The sequence below is a fragment of the Aspergillus stella-maris genome (assembly GCF_047715825.1).
Source record: "Aspergillus stella-maris strain CBS 113639 unplaced genomic scaffold BDV14scaffold_3, whole genome shotgun sequence".
In the NCBI taxonomy this organism is placed as follows: domain Eukaryota; kingdom Fungi; phylum Ascomycota; class Eurotiomycetes; order Eurotiales; family Aspergillaceae; genus Aspergillus; species Aspergillus stella-maris.
In genome coordinates this window covers 648,095-675,502 of record NW_027396797.1, presented here as the reverse complement: position 1 = coordinate 675,502, position 27,408 = coordinate 648,095, and the positions used below count along the sequence as shown (strand labels likewise).

Here is a 27,408-nt window from a genome sequence, read left to right as displayed (position 1 = left end):
TCTCAGTTTCCTGTCAAGCTCTGTGCACTGCATCACCAACAGAGTCGCTCTGGCTGCAGCACCCCCATTGGTCGCTCCTGCCAGACCAAGTCCGAGATGAACAAAGTCCCCCCACCTCCCCTCTCGCTCTTAAGAGCCTGAAGCATCCAAGTCCCGCGAATTTGAGTTTGCTCATGCCTCCACGGGGCGTGATAGAGTGATGGACTAACCCTGCCAACATTCATCACCCAAGTCCTCGAATCGCACACATCACACTCGAATCGCTCCTCTCTTACTTCATACGGCAAGCCGGTATTCACTTGATACCAGTCCGACGTGTCGACTAACTCGTTTGTCAAGCGTACAGTTTTCGCATTTCGTCTCGTCGGTTCCTTGTCCCAGCAGCGGGCACCTGACATCGCTTGCCGGTATTCGAATTGGAATTACAAGTTCAAGGGGGAATGGAATGTCCTTGTCTCCCGAGACCAAAAACGGTGCCCGAAATTAGATTGAACTCCCGCCCATACTTTCGCAGCCGCCGTCACAGCCTTGCCGCGGGGGCGGAGAATTTGATACCTGTCACAAAGACCCTCCGGCGGCATTTTCAGCCACTTAGGTACCCGATACAGAACGAGGTCAAGGTGACTCGTCGACTTCCGTTTAATCTAATTCAATGCTAAAGTCTCATTGACAAATTCATGCTTGCCCTAGACGATATTGTTTTCTAGTTGCGCCTCAGGGGACCCACGCTTAGTCCTCGCTTAAATCGACCTTGCGCGGGAGAATGGAGCTGCGGTAACGAACAGGACCATGATACGTCCTGACTCGGGGATTCTATGCCGTCCTCGCTGTCCCGCTAGCTGCCTCTGGGAATCGAATCGCCGCGAGGGAGCGAAGGACATGGCTCTGTCACCTTCTACTGCGTGAGGGGATAGCATATCATCTGCAATCTGCATCGACACAAGACATCACCTGACGTGGTCTTCTTTTACTCGTAGAGCGAAGCACTAACATCCCTGTTAGCCGCGCTGACGAACAGTTGTTCACGCCGCGGGGAGGAATCGATTGGTCACGGAGACGTTCCTGGCGCAATTGTGTACCAAGATCGTCGAGGCATGGCAATATTGCATGCTTGTTGACTGCGGAAAATACAAATAACCATGTGCTAAACGCATGGTACTCTGTACATCAAGGCGCAGCAGTGATGTGTCTCATATAGTCCGCGCCCTTCTACGTCAGACGCTCCCGAATCATTGGATAGGAGAGCAAGTACAGTCAGACAATGACGAAAGGCAACGATTTCGATTGAGGTCAATCGCAAAGTCCGCAATGTAAATCAGTGACGGCGCCGAGGCAACAGACAAAAGACAGCCGAGCTTTACCACGGCTGGCAGGAGCCAGGGTAGTGATCCAGGATCAATCCTACCGACAGTAGGGCTCGAACGGACTGATGCCGGCTGAACGGACAACACCAGCATGCTTTGCATATCTCTTCCAGAAAAGTCCATATATTCCGTGTTCGCGTGTGCCGATGGGAAGCCTTTTCTGATCTATCGCATGCGTAGACACTGGATTTAGATAATGGATGCTGGCTCGGGATTTCCGCTGCAGTCTGCGGCTAGCAGGACGATCATTCAAGAATATTGCGCCAAAGTTATTGTGGCGTAGGGAATGCCTCAGAGGGAGGCAGAGTAGACTACGAGTACGGACGGGAGTTGCTAGGGAGTCACCTAGGTAGGTAGGTAGGGTAGTACTAGTACGAGGGAAGTCGAGCCTACATCTACTCTACCTCGATGATCTGAACATTAGAGTCTAGAAACACCTCTGAGAACAAAACAAGACGGGCTATTTATTTCATATACTGCAGAGGTATCATCAAAAGAAAAAAAGAGGTAGTAGCAAGGAGACCGAAAGCCCCGGTATTGATTTGCTCTCTAGAGACCGACGAGCGCCTACAGAGAGACAAAGCAAGCAAGCAAGAAAATGTTGACAACTTTTTTGTTCATTCGTGATAGCAGGTGTCATACAGTCCACAAAGCAAGACAAGAAGCTGTCCTCCTCAGCGGGGGGTGGCTTTTGAGTTTTTACATCCAACAAGCCTTTTACTTGCCCGTAGCCTCGATCACTTACCGGTCCACACTTACTGGGCGATGGCGTAGGCGCGGCGGCGGTCACGCTCCTCAGCGATGGAGAGCTGTCAATCTCGTTAGTTATTTGTCCCACCATGACTGAGAGTGGTTGGTTGGGTTCGTAACATACCTTGACACCCTTGCCCTTGGGGAGAGAGATCCAGGGCTTGTCCTGGCCAATGACGAAGACGTTGCCCTCGCGGGTAGCGAAGGTGTTGTCGATGGCGTCCTTGACGTGGACGATGTTGAAACCACCATCGTGACGCTCACGGTGGGTGACAACACCAACACGACCCATGTTACGACCACCAGTGACCATGATGACAACACCGGTGTCGAAGCGGGCGAAGTCGGCGATCTTGCCGGTGGCAATGTCAACCTTGACGGTGTCGTTGACCTTGATGGCGGGGTCGGGGTAGCGGATGCTATAGAGGAAAAAAAACCAAATTAGCACATCATGCCCTAAGATCTGAATCATTACACACGGTGTCTGCGCAAGGATCCCGTTGCAATTGCAACTGCAACTTGGGGAAGTTCTCAATCGTCCTCCGCCGATCAACCAAAGCTTGGTCCAACGACTGAATGACGCGGAACTTGCAGAGAGTGGTGTCACTCACGTTCGCGCATCGTGCGTAACCAAGAATGGGATCCCGCCCTTGCCGAGCTGCACCCTCTTGACCTTGCAGAGCTTGTACTCAGCCTCCTCGGCCTGGATGCGGTGAACGGTGAAGCGGCCCTTGGTGTCGTAGATGAGACGGAAGTTCTCGCCGGTCTTCTCGATGCCGATGACGTCCATGAAACCGGCAGGGTAGGTAGGGTCGGTGCGGACCTTGCCGTCGACCTGGATGAGGCGCTGCATCATGATAGCCTTGGTCTCGCGGCCGTTGAGAGCGTACTTCAGACTATATCACCGGCATGTCAGAATTTCTTTGTCCCTTGCGAAAAAAACATTTCCGGCGTTCAAGTCGTACCGGTTGCGGATGAAGACGATCAGAGGCAGGCAGTCACGGAGCTTGTGAGGACCGGGAGAGGCCTTGGGGGCATAGGTTCCGGACATCTTGTCCAGGAGCCAGTGCGAGGGCGCGCTCAGGCGCTTTTGGTGCTTCTTACTATAGAGCCATTGGAGTCAGTATATGGTCGAAACGAATTATTACCAAGGGCATTCTGTTGTCGATGAAAATTCTCGAACAGCGCCGTGGCATGAAACATTGACTTTGCAGAGAGAAACGTACGGTCCGCGAGGCATCTTGACTGCTTTGTCGACTTGAACACGGTAAGTTGTCGGAAGTGTCGCGAAGAGAAGAAGCTGCGAGAGCAGGGAATCAAATTCTTGATGGATAGGCGGTCCACTCACGAACTTCGCTTAGCGGCCTGGGTTGTGGGAGAATGCCCTAACGCTAGACCCGATACAGCCCCACCCAATGTTGCCTGCTTTGGCTTAGCGGCGCATACCTTATATAATCGGATTTTATGTCTAGGCAGTATATGCTTGAAATGGGCAAATTCAACGCTTTCTAGATGATAATATACTTTTAATTCCCTAAATGTATCCCTTGATGACCGCGACCTCAGCATTAAGGATGGAAGATCCAGCAGCTCCGATGACGGTGTTGTGCGAAAGCGCCGCGAAACGGATGTCAAAGTAACCACCTTGGTTACCTTCACGAACTCGCCCCACGCTGACGGTGTATCCTCTGTTGATATCGCGGTCTAGCCTTGGCTGCGGCCTGTCGGGCTCATCAAACACCTTGATCGCTTCGGCTGGGGCGGACGGGCACCCGAGCTTCTGAGCCTCGGACTGGTATTCTCTCATGGCTTGCACTACTTGCTCAGCGCTGGGTGCTGGGCGGTTCTTGAAGCGCAGAGAAACGAACGCCATGTGTCCATCCGTGACGCCGACTCTCGTGCAGGTGGCTCCAATTCTGAGCCCTTGTTGCTCGTCGAAAGCGGTGGCGTCCGAGTTGAGAGAGCCCAGGATCTTCTGCGCCTCGTTCTCGAGCTTATCCTCCTCTCCGCTAATGAACGGGATAACGTTGTCCATGATGTCCATGCTGGGAACACCAGGGTAGCCAGCGCCGGACACGGCTTGCTCGGTGAACACCTCCACCTCTTCAACAGGCCCAAACTTGGCCTGAAGGGCCGCGAATGGAATGACAATTCCAATGACAGCACAGTTGGAGTTGCAAACCAAGAAACCCTTCTTCAAGCCGAACTGTTTGCGCTGGTGGGGAATGAGGTCGAGGTGGGTAGGGTTAACTGTAGGAACAACGAGAGGAACGGTGGGGTGCTTGCGGTAGTTCTTTGCATTCGAGAAGACGGGAATTTCAGCCTTGATGAATTCCATCTCTGGTGGGTTATCAGCATAGATTTTGGGCTGCATATTCATGGTCGGGCATACCGAGGTCACCAGCGACATCGCTGTTCAGACCTGAGAAGACGAGATCGCAGTCGCTGAACAGGTCCGCCTTGCAGTTCCGGAGCTCAAGGTTGGCGAGCTTCTCGGACATTGGCCTTGTCTGCTTCCATCGCACCGCATCCTTGTATTTCTTTCCCGCGGAGCGTTCCGACGCGCCAACGGCGTGTAGTTCTAGGAAGGGGTGGTCGGCGAGCAGGAGGATGAATCGTTGACCAACAGAGCCAGTGGCACCGAGGACACCTGGTCACCATGAGCAATCGAACAACATATGTCGAGGGTGGGAGAGCCCATACCACACTTCTTCTTGGGGAAAGACGCCATCTTGAAGGTTTCGTAAGTCGTAGGATCGTGACAAACTGAGAATTGAAGAGTCAGCCAAGCTAATCAATGGCATATAATGAGTTGGTAAACGGCAAGGAGCCCACAATGGTGAGCGCGAATCGTAAAGACATGAGGAGTCCGACCGCTCGAGCAGTAGATCACCGGAAGAGACCCCGCGCTCCTTAAATCTTGTGGCACTGCTTGATGCCAGTAGAAGGCCCAATGGCTCACATACCGACTGATTCTCACAATTGACAGGCTGAATGTTAGGAGATCGCAGTACTTACCAGCAGAATGTAACTTGAAGCTTTGAAGCGAATACTTTGTGGCGACGAGGGACCGAGGGCGATATCGCTGGAGGGGAGTCATCCGCCCCGCGATGAGTCAGCGTTCCTCAGGGCCCCGTACACTTTAATTGGGCGCATGCTCCACAATGATGTCTAGTGGGCTCCGGAGTTTTCATACTTCGCCGCGCAAAGAGGTCAATGTACCTGGGCGCATAAGGGCCAGTTCTATCGTGTTCTTATTCTTCCTCTATGTACAGCTTCCACGTGTCTATTGTTCGGGGTCAAAGATCTTGCCTGGATTCAGCAGCCAGTGAGGGTCAAAGGCGTTCTTAACGTTGCACATGACCCCAATTGTAGTTGGACCGAGTTCCTTCTTGAGAGACGACTTCTTGCCTAGTCCGATGCCATGTTCGCCCTATTGCGTGTCAGACTCGATCAAGCTATATGAGGAGGGTATGACTTGCTGTGCAAGAGCCCTCCATATCAAGGGCGCGGTCCACCATGTCGTACACCACCTTCTCAACCCGTTCTCGTTCGCTGGCATCATTACGGTCGTACATGATACTTGCGTGGAAGTTCCCGTCGCCGATGTGTCCGAGGATACTAGCAAAGATACCAAGGTCATCGAGTTCCTTCTTGGAGATTTCTAGCCCACTGTTAGCACTCTGCAGTTTGCTCGTCACCGTCAACATACCAATAATGTCCGGCAGCCGTGAGATTGGGACGGCAACATCGGTAGACCACACTTCTGAGCCCTCCTTTCTCAAAGCCATCATACTCCACAGAGCTTGCTTTCTCGCCGACCACAAGTCATGTGCTTCCTTCTCATTTCTCGCAAACTCAAACGCATCAGCATTGTTGCTCTTCGCCAGGTTCTTGGTCAAGCTGACACTGTCGGCAACGCCAGCTTTTGTGCCCGAGAATTTGAAGAAAAGAGTGGGTAGCGTTTTCCACACCCTTTGGGTCCCCCCTGCTCTGTTAATCACATCCATTTGGACATCGTCAAGGATTTCCATGCATTGGACAGGGATACCCTTTCTAATGAGTTGTGATGCAGTAGAGGCAGCATCACGAATGGTAGGGAATGAAACAACACCAACACGAGTCTCCTCTGGAATTGGAGCTAGCTTGAGGGTAGCTTCGGTAACAATACCAAGGGTTCCTTCAGAGCCGACGAATAAGCCCGTCAAGTTGTAACCAGCCGAGGTCTTGCGAGGACGTCTCCGGGTCTTCATAACACTTCCGTCGGCCAGAACAACGGTGAGATTGATCACCCAGTCCTTCATGGTGCCATATCGCACGGCATTTGTACCACTGCAGTTTGTTCCAATCATGCCGCCGATCATGGCAGATGGACCAGGGTCAACTGGGAAAAAGAGCCCAGTATCTTTGATCTTCTCGTTGAGCTCCATCCACTGGATCGAAGGCTGAACCACAATATCCATGTCGTCTTCATGCAGGGCAATGATCCTATTCATGTTTGCGAAATCAATCGTCAGGCCGCCGTGGGGTGCTGAGAAGTTCGCTTCAAGACTAGAGCCGCCGGAGTATGGGATCATTGGCATCTTGTATTTATTGCAGATCCGAGCGATCTCCGAAACGTCTTCAGTGGTAGAAGGGTAGGCAATTGCGACTGGCAGACGATCCGCATTGAGACTTGACCACTCTGAGAAGCCATGGTGTTGTAAATCATCTTCGTCTGTGCTAATCGTCTCCTCGCCGAACTTAGCTTGCAGCTCAGCGATGGCCTGGTCAAAAAAAGCAATTGTTAGTGACATCCAATAAAACAAGCGGCTAGAGCTCATTTATTGCACACCTTTTGAAAGTCCTTCACCGATCCATATCGGGGAAGACCAGTTTGCTTGGTCTGTGACTGAGTTGAACTCGCGAGCTCGTATCCAACGCCAGCAGCAAGGGCAGAGATGAGCAATGTCTGTTGAGATATCCCGGATGTAGATGATTTTGCGCCAGATGATTCAGAGCTGGAGCTTCCATCCCCTTTCTTCTCATCCCTATTGCTGCCTTGACCAGTGCTGTTCAAGCGAATGGCTTTGGGGCCACTGGCAAGTTGAGCGCCTGGCCGGCGGAGGATGCGGGGGCTTGCGGGGAAACCCCGAGCCAGCAGGGCGGACGTTCGTATAGTCTTCATCGAGTAATGCAGGTTTTGAAAAGGTGAGAAAATATCCAAGGTTCAGACAGGCGCCAGTCTGTATAAGAGTCTGCAAGATGCAAACTTCAATTGCTTTTGGAGGCCATAGGGGAATACCGTCAGCTGTCCGTGAGGAGAACCTCCATCGGCCACCAACAGCGATCGCGGAAATCGGCCGAGTGGAGGAACCAAAGTAAGGCGAATTGTAGTGTGGGATGGCGAAATCACACATCTTTTCCTGGTCTCGTTCCATGTCATGCCCCCACGCTAAGCTGATCAACTCCAGGATGTTCTCCAAGGGGTGGTGGTAAACACTCTCGGACCGAACTCCGAGTCGGCATCACCATTTCCCCACACCATGAATCAAGCCTTCAAGCTTGGTATATACATGCGTATGTTATTGTTTTCATCCTTGGTAAATTCGAACAGATTGAGACTATGAAAAGGTTCTGTTTTATTCTGCAGGATATTCTCCACAGCAGAAAGTAAATATTTAGAAGCTCGGACTGCCAAATACATATACGTAACACCTGAAGCGACGAAAAATAAATAGCGAGTATAGGTTGCCGAGAGTGACTGGGCCGATATAGAAAATCAATCATTCAGATAACAGTAGTCTCTTGAATCGGCTCGATGATCATATTTTGTTCTATGAGGTGGTGGACATGAAGTGAATGAGGTCAAGTGGTCTAAAGCGGTTGAGGGGGCAACCAGCGGCAGACTTCGCTCGCATCAACAAACTTCACCTCTTGCTTCAGACAAGAGAACAACGGGAATTTCAAACACTATAGCGGGCTTCCCCCACATGTATATATAATTCTCAGGGACGAACCGATATGACGCCAACCCCAGACACAATTTTCCTTCTGGGCCGCGAAGTGGAACGCCTGGTGAATGCGCCATATGCACCCTCGCTCCAGGTAACCCCACTATCGAATAGATCAGTTGAAGGAACCCATAAGCTGATGTGAATTCATCCAGGATCTATATAGTTTGACGCATAAAACACCGTCGAGTGTGCTTTTTTCATGGGCTTCTCGAAAGCCATGCCACGTCGGGGCGCTCGTGGATGTCATTGTCGATGGCCTTGCGCGCTCCCGCCTCGCTTCGCCTTTACTAACGAGCTTCGGTGAGCCTATCTTAAAGGCAATATTAACATGTGGCTAACACTCTTCGTCAACAAGCGAGAGAACAAGGGTTTCGCAACGATTTACTTCAAAGATACCCGCATCTTCTTGACCAGTTTCTTCAGCAGTCTGTGGAAGGCAGTGAAGCTGAGATTCAGGGTCATCCAGTATGCCTTTCACTTCTATCCTCTCCCCTGCCTCGCGGCATTATTCCGCCCGCAAGCCTTGGGCCATTCGTGATGCAAATGATAGAGAGGATGAAAGTGAACCCCTGCGCGGACACCGTTCGACCACTGTATCAGATTTCCAGTTGCCTTCAGGCTTCTGGAGTCCTATTCGAGCTCCCTCAAGAAGTAATGTCATGCTTTCAGGTTGAGCTTACGAAAACACTTCGCAACCTTGATGACCACATGGGAAACCTCCTCTGCCTGGCAACTTGTTCCAGACTTGCATCTTTCCACAGTGAGAGCGATATACTGGAGAGCGGTCCAATGGCCCCGACCTGGTTGCAGAATATCAGACATTTCTTCGGTCCCAAGCGCGGCCTGAAGACCATGGACCTCGTCGTCCTGCGAGTTATCCTAGCATGTTCGTCCAGCCAAGGCAATCTCACGGCAGAACAGGCAGCCGAAAGCATCCGACTTGCGATAAGCATATGTGACCGGGTTGACCAGGAGCAACGGGAACGCTGGATTGAGGGAAACTCCATCAAGGTTGCTAAGCTTCTTGAGAAGATCAACCGTGATAGTATTGGTCACAGTGTTCAAATGCTGGTAAGCCACATATTTGAGAGCCTCGGCACGCCAAGCAAGGTCCGCTGATATAGTTAGGGTGTATCATTTCTCGTTTCGCTTATCCCTAGTGCCTCATTGCCTCGAGAGCTGGTGAGAGCTTCGCTGGATTGGCTGGTGTCTGACAACGCACCGAGCGTCCTAGAAATTCTCCCGACGCAAATTATTCCTCGCTTAGTGATGGCTTGTACTGTATGTATAGACCTATCGATGGTAAAGCATGTACTAACTGCATACAGAGTTGTTCAGATCAATCCAGTCTGGAGGCCGCGCTGCAATACATCATTTCGACCCTGTCCACTAGATCAGGAGATCTAGCAGATGTGGCTAAAATACAGATCTCAAAACTAGTCCTTCAAGGACTGCGACTTTCGGACTTGCAATCTGTGGGTATGGCGCTTGAACGGTATGGCCATACCATCAATGATCTGCTGGACACCTTTCCCAGACAGGCCGTTAGGCTGAGCTGCGAAGGAAGTGATGTTTGCTACGCCTCGGCTTTGAAACAGGAGAATGATCTGCTATCCGACCTATCTACCTTCTGGGCGGGTGTGATGCTGTCCCAGAGCATGCAACAGCCATCCAGCTCAACGGAGATCGCGACGATAACCGGTTTCATGAACAAGATCAAGATGCTGCTCCCCGAGCCTAAATGCACGCCACTACAGGCTGACTTCTCAAAATCACGGACCTACAACTCATATCCTCGAGCTCGCGAGGAGAGAGTCGTTCCGAGAACTGACTGGAGAACCGGAATAAGAGATGTCATAGCAGCGAATACTCAGACAGTGAATGACAGCTTAATGCGAAAAGTGGAGGATATCTGCTACGACCTAGAACAACGCTGCGGTAACATCGAGGCTCCTCTCCGGCTTGTCGAAGAACAGCGCGATAGGCATCGCTCAGAGGCAGAGCAGATGAAAGAGCAGAACCACATCCTAGAGTATCAGTTACAGCAAGCGTCAAGCACTATCTCGGACCTCCGAGAAGAAATGTCTCGTTTAGCAGGCCATGCCACATCGGCCACTGAACGCGTTGACGAGTTGTCCGCTAACTTAGCTCAGGCTAAATTCGAGCTTGAAGAGTTGCGACGTACATCACAAGATACCCTCGATCATGAGAGAGAATCGTCCCGGACAAGGGAGATTGACGTTATTGCGACTTTGACAGAGAGAGACGAGCGTCTAGATGAACTCCGGGAAGAGCTCAAAGATCAAACAGAAGCAAATGAGGAGCTGAGATCGAAATTGGCCTCTGTCTCAGAGGAGAAGAGCTCTTCTCTCGAAGAAATCGCTGCAATGAAAGCGGAGTTGTCAGCTCTGCAGACTGAACTCGAGCATAATAGAGAGACCAACGCGAAAAAAGACAAGGATATCGAGGAGCTGTCAATCGGGAAAGCAAATGTCGAGGAGCTATCTGGAGACTTGCAAGAAAAGGTATGTTTTGTACAAGTTAGGGTGTCATTGAGAGGGTGTTAACAATGGCTACAGCTGCAAGAGGAAGTGTCCCAAGCCCAGGCCCTACGAACCACGCTTCATGAGACTACGCAGAGACTTACTGTGGAGATCGAGGAGCTGCGTCGAGAAGCAGAGATACAAAGTTCAAGATTGGCTGAGGAGGTATGTTGTCCTGTTTATTGTAGAAGGGCCCTGCTGACATTCCCAGGCCGCGGAGCGAAACTCAGAGATCATGGCTTTGCAACGCACAATGGAAGATGCAAAAGCGGATGCCACAGCTGAGTTGCAGGCCAAGAATAAAAGGATTCAACACCTGGAGCGAAAGGTAAGAATTCGAGGGAGCCTTGATCAATCAGAGTCTGACGCCTGCACAGGTACAAAACCTACGAGAAGAGCGAGCCGGCAAAGCGCGCGAATTTTCCGAAGCTCAGCAACACATCAGCCGGCTCATGGGTGTCATGGGCTTCAAGCCTGAACCTTCGGAGACTCGAACCTCGGGCAAACAACGTCCTCGTCCTTCATCTCGGCAATCGCAGGCTGTCCCAATGCAAACTCAAACAGACCCCGAGGCCGCTACGCTCCAAAGTCAGGAGGCAAACGTTCTCGCCGAGTCTACAGACTCCAGCACACCTCGTCCTACCGGCCGCAGCCCTAAGCGATCGCGTAACAGCGCTTTCCCTTCGGCCCAGAGATCACCTCAGCGTCCGTATACGAGCAGCAAAAAATCGCGGGAGTCGACTCCTCGGGCCGGGTACAGAAAGAACCAGAATCGACAGCCTCTTGGAGAGGCTGATCTCAATAGCCAGCCAAGCCAACAGTCTACGGAGGACTTGTCATGCAGTCGGCGTGACAGCTTTCGCGGGAGTCAATTAAACCACCAGCTGGATCAGAACCGTCTTGATGATGTCGACTTGAATCTGGACCTTGAGTTTTCGAAAGACTTTGTCTTTACCAGCACTTCTATGTCCGAGATGAATGGTCATGCACGTACATAGCAGGACTGAGTATATAATCACGCTGTTTAGTTATTTGAAAGCTCATGATTTTCTATGTTTATCCTGTTCCCACGCCTATGATGACCTTTACTACGGGGGAAGTATTCATCCCGATTGTTTTAAAAGGAAGGGACGATGATACCGACCGTAAAAATCATGCAAGTTTCAGCATCCGTGGCTTTCTTGAAGGATGTGTCTGATGCATATTCCCTGTCCATATGTAATTCTGTATTGCTTTGTCTGCCGGGTGCCTGCAGGAGTCTCCAAGTCAACACAAAACGGAAAGTGAGACCTTTTGAGCTCAAGGCACTTTCACCTCACTTCTTTCTTTCCTCCATGGACCCTTGAACACATTCACCCTTGCAGTTCTTTGTGAACACTTGAGCTCATTGTACGCCCCTCGCATCCCAAACGTTTTGATCCTCTATATCAGACTTCTTCCACGTCGAAGTCACTATCAATAGTGACCTCGACCACAACCCAAATTTATCTTGATTGCTTCACCCCTCTGAGTTTATCCTCACCTTCACTCCTCAATCACCTCTTGGCGGCCTTGATCTCCATCATCCACTTGAGCCTTTTGCTAATCAATCGAGGCAGTCCTTCCGTTGTCCTCCTACAGATCCCGTTTACCGCATATCTGCCTGTATTTCCGGGAGCCAAACATGCAGAAACCAAGGTCTCGTTCGGGCCCTGCACCTCAAGCGCCGCGTCAACAAGTTATACCCGACTGGAAGTCATTTGAAAGCGTGGCTGTCTTCATCACAGACATTCCTCAAGAAGCGACCACACAGGACCTTTGGAAAGCCTTCAATCAGGAAGGCCCCATTTTCTCTATCGATATCTGGGAGAACTCCCACGGGAAAAGAATATCGAAGGGAAAGATACGTTTTCGGTGAGCACTCTGCCGTCACTTTGCTTCTGTCGATACTAATCCTCAAGTAGGCCTCCTCCGTCGACCGACTTTTGGATAAACCCCAGGCGCATCGCTCTTCATGATGGAAGAACAGTTACTTTACAACTATCTCTCGATATTAAGCCTCTTGATCGGATACCTAGCCCCCTTCGTTTTGGTCATAGTTCCCCAATGGAAGTTGTGAGTGTCTCCTGAAGCTTTACTACGTCAAGAACTCTACTCATCAACTCTCCTTCGTTTAGAGAATACCAATCACCTCGCTAGATATCGGGATTCTTATAGACGAGACAACGATGGTGCCAATGCGAACCGTGGGGTCGACAACATCCGGAAATGCATATGTGGCTCTGAACCTCAAGTACAAAGAATTACTTGTGTACTTTGACATTCCCACACCAAGCGCTGGTAATCAAGTGCCTCCACAGAAGTATCGCCTCAAGGTACCCTTTTCGCAGCTTGAAAAGTTCTATCAAGTCAAAAATCCTTCGACTCGAAGCATATCACACTTCACCATCTTGAGCTCGCCACCCATGTACCACCGTCGGATCACGAACCTCGACCGTACATTTATCGAGGAAACGTCGTGGAAGGAGTCGGATGCTTGGTTCAGACAAACTAATATTGTGCATAACCCCGACAAACTTGCGGATTTACCCATCAGTCTGCGGAGACAAAACCCTATTATTGATATCGGTGAGTTGAAGATACGAGAATTATTTACTGCCATTAACACTGACAAGGACGTTGGAATGCCTTCCGAATAAACTACCCAAAGAATTGTGATCATGGTGGGAAGTTCAAGTCTTACTGCGATGACTTACGTGATTATAACCTCGTCGTCGAGGAGACAGATCGTTTCACTGTTCATTGTGATGTCAAGAAACAGCCAACGACCGTATGGGACTGGATAGATCTTGAACCAGAAGATTCGGGCTCTTCTTTTAGCTCCTTGCAAGACCTCATTGATTCTAATCACATTCACCTACCCTTTGCAGTTCGCTATCAATTGGAAGTATGCATATCTCAGGGCGTTCTCTCTGAATTCACCATGACGCAGGAGTTTGTCTTGAAGCTTGTCGAATTGGGAGAGAAACAAGCAAGAAAGCTTCTTGAGCATATCTCTCTACAAAAGAAGATCTACTACCGGCCGATGGAAATCTTTGACATCAAATTCTTCAAAGGGATAACCGCAGGGAAGGTACCGTCGTATTGTTGTCAGATGCGTTCCGCAAGAATTTCACCAAGCACTATATACTACAGCGTGCCCTCTGTGGACATCTCAAACCGCGTGATCCGACATTTTATCGAGTTTTCTGATAACTTCCTTCGAATCAGGTTTACAGATGAGAAGTATCGTGGTCGCATCTACTCCGCTGCGGACAACACCATGGATGAAGTCTTCACCCGCATTAAAAGAACACTAGCCAATGGTATCACTCTTGGAAGTACGCATTATGAATTTCTTGCGTTTGGAAACTCCCAGTTCCGCGAGCATGGTGCGTATTTCTTTGCCCCAAAGGACGGCGTCACTGCTGCTAGTATCCGCGCTTGGATGGGACAGTTCAGCCACATCAGAAATATTGCAAAACATGCCGCTAGACTGGGTCAATGCTTCTCTACCACTCGAGCGGTCTCTGGCTGCACCGCTCACGTCGTCCGCATTGACGACGTTGAACGGAATGGTTACACCTTTTCAGACGGTGTCGGCAAGATATCAAATTTCCTAGCTCAAATGGCTATGTCGGAACTCAAGATCAAGACTCCGAATGGGGAGCCTCCATCGGCGTACCAGTTCCGCCTGGGAGGCTGCAAAGGTATGCTTATTGTCTCACCAGACGCACGTCGCCAGGAAGTACATATTCGCGATAGCCAGTTCAAATTTGCAGCTCTTCACAAAGGGTTAGAGATCATCCGCTGGTCTCAGTACTCCCTTGCCAGTCTGAATCGGCAACTGATTCTTGTACTTTCGACTCTTGGGGTTTCCGATACGGTGTTCCACCAGAAGCTCAAGAGCATGCTGCGAAACTTGGATGGAGCGATGGAAAGTGATCCAAAAGCAGTATGTCTACTCCGAAAGTATGTTGACCCCAATCAAGCGACTCTCACCATCAGCCAAATGGTCTTAGACGGCTTTAGGAGGTCCAACGAACCATTTGTGGTTTCCCTTCTGACATTGTGGAGAGCATGGCATCTGAAGTCTCTCAAGGAAAAGGCAAAAATAGCACTCGAGAAAGCTGCATGCCTACTGGGCTGTATGGATGAAACTTCTACTTTGAAGGGATACTTCTCGGACAACATTCCCAAGGCACACGCCTCCCGCGAGGAGAAGATAGCGGCATTACCTGAAATATTCGTCCAGGTACACCGTCCCGAAGATGGTGGAAGGTACGAAGTCATTGAGGGAGTGTGCATCTTGGCTCGTAACCCTTCTCTTCACCCTGGTGATATTCGCGTGGTGAGAGCTGTCAATGTCCCTGCCTTGCAGTATCTCAAGGACCTGGTTGTCCTGCCACAGACTGGAGACCGTGATGTTGCGAGCATGTGCTCCGGCGGCGATCTCGATGGGGACGACTACATTGTGGTCTGGGACCAAGATTTGCTACCAGATGACTGGTCCCGTGAGCCCATGAGCTACACCGGCAAAAAAGCCCAAGACCTCGACCGTGATGTCACTGTAGACAATATAACTTCGTTCTTTGTCATGTACATGAAGAATGACTGTCTGCCTAGTATTGCCCACGCTCACCTGGCCTGGGGTGACTACCTCGAGGATGGTGTCAACGAAGCAAAGTGCATGGAGCTCGCACAGCTTCATTCAGACGCGGTCGACTACAACAAGTCGGGAACACCAGCAGTGATGAAGCGATCTTTGAAACCCAACAACTGGCCTCATTTTATGGAGAGGAAAAATTCTTCATATCGCTCAGGAAAGATACTCGGCCAGCTTTACGACGCTGTGGAGCGGGTCGACTTTGTGCCCAGTCTTGAGATGAACTTCGATAAGCGGATACTAAATGCTCAGTTAGAAGTGTCCAGTGAGCTCTACAAATATGCTAGGGAGCTCAAAGGTGAATACGACACTTCCATTGGTCGAATCATGGCACAGCATGAGATCAAGACGGAGTTCGAGGTCTGGTCGACTTTTGTCCTGGGCCACTCTAACATGAGCAGGGACTACAAGTTTCATGAAGACATGGGAGATATCTCCTCGGCGCTTCTAGAGGATTTCAAAAAGCGGGCCTACGAAAAAGTCGGAGGTCGAACGTTCGACATGATTGCACCTCTTGTCCTCGCTATGTACCGCGTCACACATGAGGAGATGGCCGCAGCCCTAGACAAGCACCGCAAAGAGAACCCGCCAGATAAGAAAATGTTTAACGTCATGCCCCCGCCAAAGTACGAGGAACTACCCTTGATCAGTTTTCCCTGGATATTCCCAAAGATCCTGGGTCAAATTGCCGTTAGTCATTATGAAGATCCGGACAACAAAACCACGCTCTCAACAGGCCAGTTCACTGGCGTTTCTGGTAATGACAGCGGCTCAGCAAATCTCGAGCCGTCTACGCAGGATATCAAGGCTGCAGGCGAGGAACAGCAAGACAATGACCCCTTCGGCCTCAACCTACATGAAGAGCCACGCAGCCGCATCGTCATACCAGACAACATCAGACTTCCAAATGACCCTAGCATTGACTCTCTCGAGAGCCTTCTCGATTTCGGCCTTTCAGGCACCCCATCTACACCATCTGCGTCTCTTGTACTCCCTTCAGGCTCGGTCCACGAAGAATTATTAGACTTCGACCGCGATCCTACCGAGGGTGGCTGGACTGCCAACCCGCAGAAAGCTATTCAAGTTTTCAATGAGAGTGAACCAGCAAAGGAGGCGAGCACCAAGTTGAACGGTCATTGCGATCACACACTTGAACCACTGAAAGTCAAACCTGCAGCGAACATACAGGAGACACCGTCGGTGAAGGAGATCAAGGAGCCGGTCAAGAAGAACGGCATCGTCGAGATGGTGGAAGAAGAATCTGATGGCGGCGACGACCCCCTTGGAATTGATGAACTGGGCAGATTAGCTGGCGTTTTATCATTATCGAAGCGATGGTTGCAACAATGATACGTTCTTTGAGCGTCCACGAGCGTTGATTTGTTTCTTTCTCTCCTTTTATTTGTGCTTCTCGATCGAATTGATGCATACTACAAGCTAGTAATCGCGACATAAGTGTCAACATAATAATCGGAATTGTCTATTTGTCTATTCGTTGAATGAGGGTATCCTGAAAATATTCTATTCAATACTTCAAGCGTAAGAAAGAGAGTATTCGCTACTGCAACATGTATAGAAACTGCCGCTGCGGCGTCGCCAATGTGGTCTCTGAGGAAGGAGCGTGCACCTGGGTCGCGCCTTCCATTTTGTTCAAACCCCAGAGCGCACCTTCCTAACTCGTGTCTTCGGGTCGTGGTTGCCTCGTTAAAAGTCGTATCCAACTTTCGAGGAAGGTGCACGTGTAGGGGTCACGCCTTCCTAATGCGTGGAACCTAGTTCGTTCCTTCCCAAAACGATGCCTTCCCAGTCGTTCCTTCCTGAGCAGTGCCTCAAGGCCGTGCCTGCTGAAAAAGAGCCAATTGGGCGTCCATGATCGTGTCTTCCCGATAGGGCAGCTTACCAATCCAATCTGTCGCCGCAATTATCCTGCAAGAGGTCAATCACAGGACCAAGCACAGCATTAGTGTGCCTCCAATGCGCGACGCTTCTTGTCCTCGCATAGAAAACCGGACAGTCTAGACTATCACACTTCACTTCATCCCCGAACGGAACGTCCATGCAAGAGCGGCAGACGCGCTCGAGGTTCGCGACCTTCTGCTCAGCCTGCCGCTGGCGCGAGACAAGATCATGCAACGAGATATGTGGTCTCTGCATGCAGTCTGTGCAAACGGGGATCTCGGCATCGAAGAGTTTATCCTTACAGACTATGCAGGCTGAGGCCTTCATGTAGGACTCAAGGGTTCGGATGGTACTTTTGCTGCCGCCTGGGACCAGCGCGTTGCTGCCCTCGACGCGCCGGATGCGGTGGACTTTCGGCATCTCGTCGTACCATTGTCGGACGTTGGCGCCGACGAGGTTGAATATGCGTTCTAGAGGCGGGATGAGGTTCTTTGTGATGTAGTATTCTGCGTCGAGGTCCAGCTGGGCGTCTTGTAGGAGGGTTTCGGGGGGTACGCAGCGATCGATAAGTCTCGAGCCCGGGGCGCCGGTAACAACCAGGTAGGGAACGCGTTCGCCGTACTGAGGTTCTGCGCGAGGGTCCTCGAGCATTTTCTTCGTGCTGATGAGGGCGCCGGCGGGAAGTGTTCCATTTTCACTGTAGGTGCCCAGTTTCACTGCTCTGGCAAAGCAGAAGTCTTGGACTGACACTCGGCCTTGCATGATCTTGGTGCACTGGGCTTGAAAGTAACTCTTTACCTGGCTCAGATCTGCTGTTCTAAAGAGGAGCTTGAGTGCCTTTTCTTCAATCTTTTGCTCTGCAGGGGTGCCATCGCGACGAACGGTTTCGATGCCTTTGGCGTCGAATTCGGGCTCTTTCTGATCTCTGTGTTCGTACTTGAAGCCAACATACCGCTTCTTCGCAAGAAGCACACATGGATGGTATACTTTCTCGAACTTGAGTTTGATCGGCTGCGGGTTCATCTCCGTGACAGCTTTGGCGATTTCTTCGCCGATATCAAAGGCCTGATCCCGAGTCCGACCTTTGAGGTACACGAAGAGACTGTCCGTATCTCCATATACGACCTCAGCACCCCATCTCTCAACAGAGTGAATCAAGGCGATCGCCTTTTCGAGCGTCTCCCGCCCCGATTGGACGATGCTGTCCGCAATCTCAGAACAGGGCATTCTTCCTGAGAAAGAAGCTGAGGTGTATCCGTAAGTAACATTGGCAATAAGCTTGAGTGCGAGCTGTCGATTGTTCAAGAGACGCTGCAGCGCTTTGTCGTCTTTATCCTGCTTCATTCCAGTCTTGACCATCACGCGAGTTTCCAGAATCTCTGCGAGCATTCTAGCGAGCAGTGACTTTCGCACATTTTGCTTTGCGTAGAACATGCCATTCGGCGCGATGTTGATTTGGTCTTTAAGCAGTTCTAGCAGCCTCGGTTGCCGATTGTAGTCCATAAACCCCATCTTGTTTCGTCCTCTCCAAGAGTGAACTCTGCCTAGGAACGTCGAATAGCAATAGTTGTAAGCAATCATGATACTTGGGTATAGTGATTGGAAGTCCAGAACAAGAAGCGGGCTCGTGTAGAAGTCACTCTGCGGTTCCATAACCAAAGGAAGACACTCAAGCGCATTCTGCTGACCAACCTGCTTTCTGCTCGGCGAAACAAGCATAAAGTTTTCTGGCTTTGCAATTCTGAACATGAGCGACTCGACCTTGAACTGAGATCCGCGGGAAAACACAGAGTAAAAGTCGATACCAAGCAGCCTTGCCTGTTCACTGGTCCTCGGTATTAGTTCATTCGCATCGAGAATCTCGAGATTCATCTGTACGCGCGAAGTAAAATAGTTGATAACCTTCATAAAGTCTCGTGGTTTGTCGCTTTGATACCACTTCGTAAGGTCGCGGAACGAATAGTGCGGTATCCGACGATGCAGGAGATGAAAAACAACATTTTCCATCGTATATTGCAGCAAATTCATCTCACTCCTCATGGCCCGCCAAATGTTGATCATATGTCGCCCAGTAATCCGAACAGATGATGCATGCTCGAAGCCCCATCTGTCGGCTTCTTTGCCAAACCGCCCGTGGGCTTGCGATTTCACGCGCGATAATTCATCGCAAAGGTCAAAGTCGTATTTTTTCCTCGCCCGCTCAATGACATACCCCCAAGAGCTATTATGCACCTCGTATCCGGTTATAATGTCGGGATCATACATGCGAACGATATCAACCAACCGGTTGATTAGATCGAGCTCTGTGGGCTCATGCTCCCAGTTGATTTTCAGCGCCTTGGAGATCTTCAATTCAGGACGCTCTTCCTCTCCCTGAAACACAACACCAGTATGAATTCCTGGGAGAGACTCGGTATCATCGAGGGCTTCGTCTTCGGAGTTGATGCACCAAAAGATCGAGGCTATCTCATCCTCTTCTGGATTCGGTGCGAGCACTCCACGACTATTCACATGGACTTCTAAGCTCATGGTGCTCATATATTGGGCTTGATGCTCAACACTGGTGGATTTCTCACTTTGTGAGTACTTGAAGCCATGATCATTCTTTTGTGTTGGACCTTCAATCTGTGACAATGCCTTGACTCTGGACTCTTTCTTTTTACGCCGCTCTTTGGTGTTTGTGCTTGAGTGTTGGCGTTGCTGGTCTTCAAACCATGCGATAACCTCTGAACGACTCGGGGGCGTCGGAGCAAACTCCCAGATCTTGGCTGTAGAAGCTTCGCGCAGTTGGCGGTCGAATTCTTGCCAGTCACGTCTCTCTTTTGGCGCTATGTCCTGCTCGTCTATCATTGCGGGTAGGCCAGTACGATCGAAATTATTAAGAAAGCGAATACCAGAACCTTCCAGCCGAAACTCCCTTCCGGCATAGTCCCGCGGGCGATCAGGAACATCGCTGTCTGCGCTATAGTATGCTTTTTGATAGATGACACTTGGCTGGCCGTAGGCCTGTAACGTTGTAGAAATTTCACTGGGACTCGGACATTGTTGGCGCAAAAACCCCAAGCGAGTCCTTGGCGGTATACTGAAAGACTCCAAGATTGTGTCGGCAAGCTCGCTAGCGACGACATTAGGTGAACTACCAGGATTCGTCTCAGTAAATGACGGCGGCTGCAGCGTGCTATCGCTTTTGCTTGGACTGCTACTCTCCTTCGCCACCATGCTAGCCAGGTCTTTCGACTTTGACGCTTCTTGACTGAAGCGCAGAATCGTCATGGGGTCATTCGGATCTTTGACAATTGGAAATTTTAAAGTGCCCGTTTGGCTGTTACCTTTGGGGCGGATTGTCGCTTGCGAGGAGAAGCTCCGTCGGCTTGAGTGTGGCTGCTCGGCGCTGCTTGATGCGGGATTCTTCGGGGTACTATCCTCCTGAAGGTCCATCTCACGGGCTGGAGCAAGACCAGGTCGCAATAGCCTCTGTGTAGAAACGTCCTGGTCCTCAACGTACGCAGGTAGAGTGGTTGATGCACGCTCATTCCGTTCCATTTTTTGGACATGTTTCTCGAGACTCGTGGCATCCGCCTGTGTAGCATCTTGCGTCAACGGCGTTTGCAGGTTGTCGGAATGGTTACGTTCCGGCTCGTCAAAGAAACGCGCCCGTCCAGTACCCTGTGGAGGAGCGTCAACGAGCTCAACCAACTGCATGTCATCGACTGGATCCAGGTTGTCCGTTTCATTTTCATCATCGGAAAATATGTCGACCATACCATCCTCATCGGCAGAATCGGGGTCCGCATTCGAATTGGCAAGTCTAACAGCACTTTCGTCGACGAGATCACCGATGTGCTCTTCGACTATATCGGTTCCGCTGTAGTAAGGCAGTTGCAAATTTGTAGACCCATCTGCGTTGGGATAGAAATCTTCAATGCTCTCCAAAGCAGTTTTGACGTTCTTCTCAAGAGGATGGTCCCGGAGGAGCCCATTTATGGGTATTTCACGGTCTTGATCCTGACGTCTTTCCTCGGCAGAGATTTGACGAAGTAATTGCTGAAATTCATCTCTGTGGACCCAATCTCCCTGGGAGCTCTTTCGGGGGTCAGATGAAAATGAAACCAAGTCTTCGGTGCCGAACGGGCTGCTTTCCGGGTCTTCGAGTCCGAGTCGTTTCTTGCGCCGGCGCTTTTCGTCCTGCCAGAGTCCACTCATGCTTGGAACAAGCTTTTCGTTCATCGTCATGGGTTGCAGAAACTCTCCAAAGTCTTGGTGGATAGATCGCTCGCTGATATCATGTCTATTCAGAATGTCCTGAACGCAGACATCGGCTTCGAGAGGGCAATGACTTTGCTTGGACAAGACCACGTCTTCGGAAATCCAGTCTGGTGGTATTGACCGATCATGCCAGCGATGGGATAGATCAGAAAGATCAAAATACTCGGGTACGGGAGAGCGGAATTTGGCCTTGCTGCACTTCATGAAGGCGCAGCCGTACAAACTGTAGTCGCACATCCATTGTGGCACATATTGCATGTGGCTTTCATATGGCTGAAGGGGACGCTTCATCACGGCACCTTGAAGCAGCAAGTCCGCTAATCTTGTGGTGTAAATAGGGTTCAGTAAGTATATCTTGAAGAAGAATCGATGCCCCACATGATATCCATAGAAGGGAACACCCTTCACTAAGGTAACATGAGCGACAAAAGCCGCTTTTTTGTCGTACGCATTACGCCGGTAGCTAACTGCCAACGCATGGTCTATAGAAATATGTAGGTTCCTTGCGGCAGATCGCACTAGTATAGGGGTCAGTTGGCGATAAACAACAATGAAGACAAGTCTGACCAACCTGCCTCGGGGCTCAAGTCCCCGTCATATTGTACATAGAGATATGGAAATGCGCCATGCACATGAACGCAGATTTTCTGCCCTGTTTCTGTCGTGCCGAATATTCTAATCACAGGGACCTTAGGCAGGTAGCCTTTGTCATTGTTCCCTTCCCTGTAAGGTAAAGGAGGATCGAGAGCTGATGCGTTTGCCTGATAATGATCCACACAGTTTAGGCGCACTTGGAAGGGCTCCATGGGTTATGCTGATTTTGTTACAGCGAAAGCTGTCAGCAAAGAGCGGAGACAAGCATAAGCCATAAGCATAATAGAAAGGTTATCCAAAATATAGGAAGATGTAAAAATCGCAAGGATTGCGAAGAATCCGGATGTCGTTGAACAGACGCGTCTAGAGTGGCGCGGGAAGAACGCCTGATCACATGACTAGGATCGAGATTACAGGCTTTCACTGCGACTGGGCCGAAGGCTTTGGAGAATTCCAGATCACCACGCAACAGTGCTGGGCATTGTTTGAGATTCAACCTCCACTATTCTTGATAATATCAGCTATATCTCCTTGCAGTTTGCCTTTCCTTGCCGATACTCACCGCTATCATGTCGCGAAAGCCCGCGGACGTCGCATCGAAGGAGCGGAACGAGTACATTCCGGCTTTCATTTCGAAGAAGCCCTTCTATATCGACGACGACGATGCGAATGACTATCTAGAGCACCAACGTCTACACAAGTCCATACCAGATCAATCAACATGGTACGATCGCGGAAAGCGTGCTGGTCCAGCCGCCACCAAGTACCGCAAAGGTGCATGCGAGAACTGCGGCGCAATGACCCACAAGACCAAAGAATGTCTTAGCCGACCGAGAAAGCAAGGCGCCAAGTGGACGGGCAAGGATATTCAAGCAGATGAAATTGTACAGAATGTTGACTTGGGGTGGGACGCCAAAAGAGACCGATGGAACGGCTACGACGCCGGCGAGTATCGACAGGTTGTGGAGGAATATGAGGAGCTCGAGAAGTTGAAGCAGCAGGCAAAGATCACAAATGGGGAACAGAATACGAATGATGATCAAGACGGTAATGCTGCTGAGCAGGAAGCCCGGTATGCGGAGGAATCTGATATGGGGAGACAGCAAAGCACAGCTACTCGCAACCTTCGAATTCGAGAAGACACCGCGAAATATCTACTGAATCTTGACCTTGATTCCGCCAAGTACGACCCGAAGACGCGACGTATGGTGGACGCGGGCGCCGCAGAGGATCAAGCTGCTGCTCTTGTCGCTGAAGAGAACTTTGTCCGCTCATCAGGCGATGCGGCAGAGTTTGAGAGAGCTCAACGGTACGCTTGGGAGGCGCAAGAACGTGGCACACAAAAAATTCATCTACAGGCGAATCCTACTTCCGGTGAGGTTATGCGAAAGAAGGAATTGGCCGAGAGTGAGGCCAAGCGCGATGCGCATCGGAAGGCACTTCTCGAGAAGTACGGTGGTGAACAGCACCTGCAGCCGACACCGATTCGTGATACCATGGTCGTTGAGAACGAACGGTTCGTCGAGTACGACGAAACAGGAGCCATCAAAGGCGCTCCTAAGAAAGCAACTAAGTCCAAATATCCCGAAGATATTCTCACCAACAACCACAAGACCGTATGGGGTAGCTGGTGGCACAACTTTCAATGGGGATATGCCTGCTGTTACTCTACTGTCAAGAACAGCTATTGTACTGGCGAGGGAGGCAAGCGTGCATTTAAGGAAGCGGGTAGCATGCTGTTGATAAATGACGCTGAGCCTGAGAAGCCATCGCCGGATGCTGAAGAGGCTACCAGTCCGCAGGAGGATGAAAACTCGGAAAGCCGCGATCAACATCGCGATACAAACTCAAAGAAACGAACGCTCATGGAGGTTCAGACAGGCATCTCAGAGGAGGAGTTCGAGTCATATAAGCGTAGCCGACTCGCGGCCGATGACCCTATGGCCGCTTTCATAGGGAAGGATGCTGAATAGTAGCATTGTTTTTTTCAATCTTACTTCTGTGTACATATTATTTGTGATGAAACATATAGCATGGCGTCCGGTGAATAATGCGAAATCTTACCGCATGAATGACAATAATTACTTGCTCTGAAACTTGAGTCTATCCCCAGATCTTACGCTGTAAAAAGGTCATGTGACTTATAGGGCAAAGTCATGTGATATTTACCCCATCGGGGAGCGGCAGGGCTTGTGCCCTCTCCTGGCACACTCGCTTAGCAAGACACCCGGACCCAGCGCAACTTTCGATCCGCCTAGTAGCGACGACGACAACGACAACCAGCCCTTCAACGGAATCGCCAGGTGAGTTGCGCCCGTTTGATATTTCGAATCATTGAATTCTCGTGGTCGTGGTTACTGACTTTTTTTCCGTTCGTCGCAGTTCCTAATTCAAGATGAGTACGTCCAAATTCGATATTCCGTCGACTTCTCGAAATCTTCAACGGAACATGTCAGACTAACGACCAAAATAGCGAAGGGTACCTCCAGCTTCGGAAAGCGCCACAACAAGACTCACACCCTGTGCCGGCGTTGTGGTCAGTATACCATCCACCCCGAAATTTCCGACGAGATCTGCGAACGGTTTTCTATACGGGAACAAGGCGAAGAAACGGTCGGAAAGAGAAAAGACATGAAGGGCTAACGTTTGATGTTATCGAATCCAGGCCGCCGGTCCTACCACATCCAGAAGTCGACCTGCGCCAACTGCGGCTACCCTGCTGCTAAGACCCGCAAGTGTACGAATATCCCTACACCCCTTTGATATTGTTTGGCGTGGAAAATGGAAAATGTTGTATGGATCGAACATTGGCTTACGAGAATGCTGGAATACAGTCAACTGGGGTGAGAAGGCCAAGAGACGCAAGACCACCGGTTCCGGCCGCACCTCCCACCTCCGGGACGTCCACCGCCGCTTCAAGAACGGCTTCCAGGTCGGCACTCCCAAGGGTGCCCGTGGCCCTGAGAACCACTAAATCGATTCCGACAATGCCGCGTTTTCTTCGTTCCTAGGGGCTGGAGGGGGCTGGTAGTTATGGCATGACATGGCAAGAGGAGCCCTCGCATCCGAAGTAGTCGGTTTTATGATATGCGGGCGGTCGCTCCCATGGAGTTGGTGTTGGGACAAGTCTTCGCTTTTGCCGTCAGAGCACTTTTTTATCTTAGCAGGAAAAGGGCACATAACGTGGCGGTAATTGGAAGACAGAAAATTTGATACTACAAATCTCATGGGCCTTTTCGAAATGGATAAAGTTCAGAAAAGCGACAAGCATGAATGAATTTCCTTTTCTCTTTGTTTTTGGCTGGCGAATATCCCCCCGTCTTGTGGCAGAGTCGATATTGAGATTATCCTTCAATGTGATCTGTCTCTGAATCATTCTGGTGCTACGCAAGCTGGTTTCCATGGTGAAATTGTTGGTCAGTGTCTGTGACTTCGTACGACTACAGACAAGTCTATTTGCCCTTATGCGCCCCAACGCCCAAGAATGCCCAGCGTTGATAATCTATTCCCCGCGGCCGAAAACACTAGCGCCTCCATCTCTTTGCACAAAGTACAATACCTCCTTCTCTTCCCAGCTTTCCTCGCCAACGCTCTCCCTTTGGCCCCAGGCGCTTCCTTTGCTAACTCTGAGAACACCGCTGACGTCCCTAGCAGCGCCAGTCTCCAGGTTTCGAAGCTGCATGACCATCTCCGCCCGATGAGCCAGTCCAACGGCGAACGCGGCATGTTCAACCTCTAATGGTGTCGCCGTCTGGTGAGCGAAGGAAGAGGCATTTTGGATTAGCGGGGAGTCGGCAGAGATGGTTACGACTGTAGCGGTTGCGGCCTGGAAATACGAGATCATGGTTAGTATGCACTTGTTCGAGGTCATAAAAGATGAAGGAAGTTGCTGCCTTACCTGCTGTAAACCCATTATCCACTCTCCCATCTCCGTAGCGCCAATGCCCTTGTTTAGTCCTGTAGCTGCCAGAAGCAGGTCCGGCTGATCAACAACCAAAAGGACCTCAGATTCTCCATCCTCACCCGGACTCGCTATCTTGAGTTGCTCGACAACTGTGTTTATGTCCTTTTCCAAAGTATCTAGTGTTGTGATGCCATTGCCTTGGAGATGCAGGCGCTTCACCGGGCCGATCTCTCGCGTACTTTGAGGTGATGAGCCATTGATACTGGCAGCCGGGGGTGCGGATTGACGTGACGGTACTGGACTACGAGCAGGGAGGTTGGGATGTGTTCGGTCAGGCAGAGTCGTTCGAGGTGAGATTCCGGCTCCAATATGGTTAGTCGGTGCTGGTGATGGTGTTGAAGAGGTGGGCGGGGAGAATAGCTCGGAAAGACCGTCGACGAACGCAAATTGTCGCTTCTCTGTGAGGCGCGCTAGATCTAGACCCTGAAACAAGTGTGAGAAGCATTCAACATGTTGATCTTGAAGCTAGGTGACTCTTACCAGTCTCTTGGCTTCTGTCCTCCAAAAGTCCCAACCCCGCAGGAAGCTCACGAGCACGACTTTTCTTTTTCCTCCTTGGAGCCCAGGACCAGCATGGGACGTCGGAGATGAAGCAAGAGCCGCACACAGGAATCGCAGTATCAGCCAGTTTCCTGTGGCGCCTAGCACAGCAGAGACGGTTGTGAGCGACGACGGAGGAGGGGACGATATGTAGGGAGTCAGAAGGTGGGGGAGGGGCGGTTGGCTAGGCATGGCTGAGCTGGGTCGGATGGTCTGACAAGGATAAGCAGTGCGAACCAGAAAGTAGGATACCACAGGTTGGTAACCGGACCTAAAAGTTCAATAATCGCAAATTCAGGGTCTTTGAGTATTATCCATGCGGGTCAGACAAATTTTTGGCGACAGCTTGAAGATTTCCGTGACGTCGTGAGGATGGAGCCATTTGATGCTTTTCATTGGTCAGAATTGGTACCTGAGCAGAGACCCACTTGATGCCCCACGTCTAAGGCAACAATTCCCAAACCACTTGTACAATTTACTGTTGATCGAGATATAAATTGTATGTTAACGATTCACTATGTTGCTCTTACCATACAGTACTACGACCAACAGCAAGCGCATTCATTGACTGTAAAGATCTAGCGAGAGATAGACAGGAAGTATATCATAATCTTGGCCGCCAGACATGCAGCGGCTCAAATATCTGTGTAGCACCAAAAAGCCAACTGTCAAACTTCAACTTATTGGTAGTTTTGAAGGCATCATATGATATAATTGCAGATACAGGAAGCATAGCACCACCGATTTCACTGAACCACCGGCAGGGGAAAATGTCGGAGTTCGAGAAATTTTCCCAGGTCACGTGCAA

The 27,408-nt window shown here is 50.5% G+C and overlaps 9 protein-coding genes across 9 annotated transcripts; 3 read left to right on the top strand and 6 right to left on the bottom strand.

Moving 5' to 3' along the window:
* Window positions 1-982: 982 nt before the first annotated feature.
* On the bottom strand, window positions 983-1,477 carry BDV14DRAFT_164185 (uncharacterized protein). Its single transcript, XM_073767145.1, has one exon. The coding sequence runs from the start codon at window positions 1,464-1,466 to the stop codon at window positions 1,230-1,232; it is 237 nt and encodes a 78-aa protein (XP_073633012.1). The 5' UTR covers window positions 1,467-1,477; the 3' UTR covers window positions 983-1,229.
* On the bottom strand, window positions 1,458-3,441 carry BDV14DRAFT_164183 (40S ribosomal protein eS4). The gene is made up of 5 exons (XM_073767144.1): window positions 3,341-3,441; window positions 3,080-3,217; window positions 2,726-3,010; window positions 2,239-2,533; window positions 1,458-2,173 (listed from the first exon to the last, which is right to left on the bottom strand). Exons 1-5 carry the CDS (start codon window positions 3,352-3,354, stop codon window positions 2,120-2,122), a joined length of 786 nt encoding a protein of 261 aa, XP_073633011.1. The 5' UTR covers window positions 3,355-3,441; the 3' UTR covers window positions 1,458-2,119.
* Window positions 3,442-3,596: 155 nt separating this feature from the next.
* BDV14DRAFT_164181 (aspartate-semialdehyde dehydrogenase family protein) lies at window positions 3,597-5,147 on the bottom strand. Its single transcript, XM_073767143.1, has 3 exons — window positions 4,818-5,147; window positions 4,507-4,764; window positions 3,597-4,454 (listed from the first exon to the last, which is right to left on the bottom strand). The coding sequence occupies exons 1-3, from the start codon at window positions 4,843-4,845 to the stop codon at window positions 3,649-3,651; spliced, it is 1,092 nt and encodes a 363-aa protein (XP_073633010.1). The 5' UTR covers window positions 4,846-5,147; the 3' UTR covers window positions 3,597-3,648.
* Window positions 5,148-5,314: 167 nt separating this feature from the next.
* On the bottom strand, window positions 5,315-7,434 carry BDV14DRAFT_164178 (FAD-binding oxidoreductase). Its single transcript, XM_073767142.1, has 4 exons — window positions 6,949-7,434; window positions 5,827-6,880; window positions 5,597-5,778; window positions 5,315-5,547 (listed from the first exon to the last, which is right to left on the bottom strand). Exons 1-4 carry the CDS (start codon window positions 7,279-7,281, stop codon window positions 5,401-5,403), a joined length of 1,716 nt encoding a protein of 571 aa, XP_073633009.1. The 5' UTR covers window positions 7,282-7,434; the 3' UTR covers window positions 5,315-5,400.
* Window positions 7,435-8,052: 618 nt separating this feature from the next.
* BDV14DRAFT_68118 (uncharacterized protein) lies at window positions 8,053-11,829 on the top strand. The gene is made up of 8 exons (XM_073777279.1): window positions 8,053-8,201; window positions 8,263-8,410; window positions 8,466-9,181; window positions 9,239-9,391; window positions 9,439-10,635; window positions 10,690-10,818; window positions 10,865-10,981; window positions 11,031-11,829. The coding sequence occupies exons 1-8, from the start codon at window positions 8,118-8,120 to the stop codon at window positions 11,649-11,651; spliced, it is 3,165 nt and encodes a 1,054-aa protein (XP_073633008.1). The 5' UTR covers window positions 8,053-8,117; the 3' UTR covers window positions 11,652-11,829.
* Window positions 11,830-12,316: 487 nt separating this feature from the next.
* BDV14DRAFT_209116 (RNA dependent RNA polymerase-domain-containing protein) lies at window positions 12,317-16,687 on the top strand (the record flags this gene model as incomplete). Its single annotated transcript, XM_073775572.1, has 4 exons — window positions 12,317-12,546; window positions 12,633-12,747; window positions 12,810-13,260; window positions 13,308-16,687. 4 exons carry the CDS (start codon window positions 12,317-12,319, stop codon window positions 16,685-16,687), a joined length of 4,176 nt encoding a protein of 1,391 aa, XP_073633007.1.
* A 486-nt stretch (window positions 16,688-17,173) lies between these two features.
* Window positions 17,174-22,417, bottom strand: BDV14DRAFT_68105 (DNA-directed DNA polymerase zeta catalytic subunit REV3). The gene is made up of 2 exons (XM_073777278.1): window positions 22,074-22,417; window positions 17,174-22,020 (listed from the first exon to the last, which is right to left on the bottom strand). Exons 1-2 carry the CDS (start codon window positions 22,306-22,308, stop codon window positions 17,234-17,236), a joined length of 5,022 nt encoding a protein of 1,673 aa, XP_073633006.1. The 5' UTR covers window positions 22,309-22,417; the 3' UTR covers window positions 17,174-17,233.
* A 248-nt stretch (window positions 22,418-22,665) lies between these two features.
* BDV14DRAFT_195581 (Pre-mRNA splicing Prp18-interacting factor-domain-containing protein) lies at window positions 22,666-25,070 on the top strand (the record flags this gene model as incomplete). The annotated part of the gene is made up of 3 exons (XM_073772253.1): window positions 22,666-24,068; window positions 24,316-24,399; window positions 24,833-25,070. 3 exons carry the CDS (start codon window positions 22,666-22,668, stop codon window positions 25,068-25,070), a joined length of 1,725 nt encoding a protein of 574 aa, XP_073633005.1.
* Window positions 25,071-25,429: 359 nt separating this feature from the next.
* BDV14DRAFT_68028 (uncharacterized protein) lies at window positions 25,430-27,027 on the bottom strand. The gene is made up of 4 exons (XM_073777277.1): window positions 26,872-27,027; window positions 26,541-26,813; window positions 25,995-26,483; window positions 25,430-25,922 (listed from the first exon to the last, which is right to left on the bottom strand). Exons 2-4 carry the CDS (start codon window positions 26,790-26,792, stop codon window positions 25,599-25,601), a joined length of 1,065 nt encoding a protein of 354 aa, XP_073633004.1. The 5' UTR covers window positions 26,793-26,813; window positions 26,872-27,027; the 3' UTR covers window positions 25,430-25,598.
* Between the last annotated feature and the right edge of the window lie 381 nt (window positions 27,028-27,408).

Excerpts from the sequence above, each read along its gene's own strand:
- BDV14DRAFT_164185 (XM_073767145.1), bottom strand. The coding sequence starts at position 1,466 with ATGCAAAGCATGCTGGTGTTGTCCGTTCAGCCGGCATCAGTCCGTTCG.
- BDV14DRAFT_164183 (XM_073767144.1), bottom strand. Across the intron at positions 3,011-3,079 it reads ATCGTCTTCATCCGCAACCG|TCTGAAGTACGCTCTCAACG; the intron begins GTACGACTTGAA and ends CCGGTGATATAG. Across the intron at positions 2,534-2,725 it reads GTTACGCACGATGCGCGAAC|CATCCGCTACCCCGACCCCG; the intron begins GTGAGTGACACC and ends TTTCCTCTATAG.
- BDV14DRAFT_164181 (XM_073767143.1), bottom strand. The coding sequence starts at position 4,845 with ATGGCGTCTTTCCCCAAGAAGAAGTGTG. Across the intron at positions 4,765-4,817 it reads TTTCCCCAAGAAGAAGTGTG|GTGTCCTCGGTGCCACTGGC; the intron begins GTATGGGCTCTC and ends CATGGTGACCAG. Across the intron at positions 4,455-4,506 it reads CGATGTCGCTGGTGACCTCG|AGATGGAATTCATCAAGGCT; the intron begins GTATGCCCGACC and ends ATAACCCACCAG.
- BDV14DRAFT_164178 (XM_073767142.1), bottom strand. The coding sequence starts at position 7,281 with ATGAAGACTATACGAACGTCCGCCCTGCTGGCTCGGGGTTTCCCCGCA. Across the intron at positions 6,881-6,948 it reads CGGTGAAGGACTTTCAAAAG|GCCATCGCTGAGCTGCAAGC; the intron begins GTGTGCAATAAA and ends TTTTTTGACCAG. Across the intron at positions 5,548-5,596 it reads ATATGGAGGGCTCTTGCACA|GGCGAACATGGCATCGGACT; the intron begins GCAAGTCATACC and ends GACACGCAATAG.
- BDV14DRAFT_68118 (XM_073777279.1), top strand. The coding sequence starts at position 8,118 with ATGACGCCAACCCCAGACACAATTTTCCTTCTGGGCCGCGAAGTGGAA. Across the intron at positions 8,411-8,465 it reads GCCTTTACTAACGAGCTTCG|CGAGAGAACAAGGGTTTCGC; the intron begins GTGAGCCTATCT and ends TTCGTCAACAAG. Across the intron at positions 10,636-10,689 it reads CTGGAGACTTGCAAGAAAAG|CTGCAAGAGGAAGTGTCCCA; the intron begins GTATGTTTTGTA and ends CAATGGCTACAG.
- BDV14DRAFT_68105 (XM_073777278.1), bottom strand. The coding sequence starts at position 22,308 with ATGGAGCCCTTCCAAGTGCGCCTAAACTGTGTGGATCATTATCAGGCA. Across the intron at positions 22,021-22,073 it reads GGACTTGAGCCCCGAGGCAG|TGCGATCTGCCGCAAGGAAC; the intron begins GTTGGTCAGACT and ends CCCCTATACTAG.
- BDV14DRAFT_68028 (XM_073777277.1), bottom strand. The coding sequence starts at position 26,792 with ATGCCTAGCCAACCGCCCCTCCCCCACCTTCTGACTCCCTACATATCG. Across the intron at positions 26,484-26,540 it reads GGACAGAAGCCAAGAGACTG|GGTCTAGATCTAGCGCGCCT; the intron begins GTAAGAGTCACC and ends CACTTGTTTCAG. Across the intron at positions 25,923-25,994 it reads GGATAATGGGTTTACAGCAG|GCCGCAACCGCTACAGTCGT; the intron begins GTAAGGCAGCAA and ends TCGTATTTCCAG.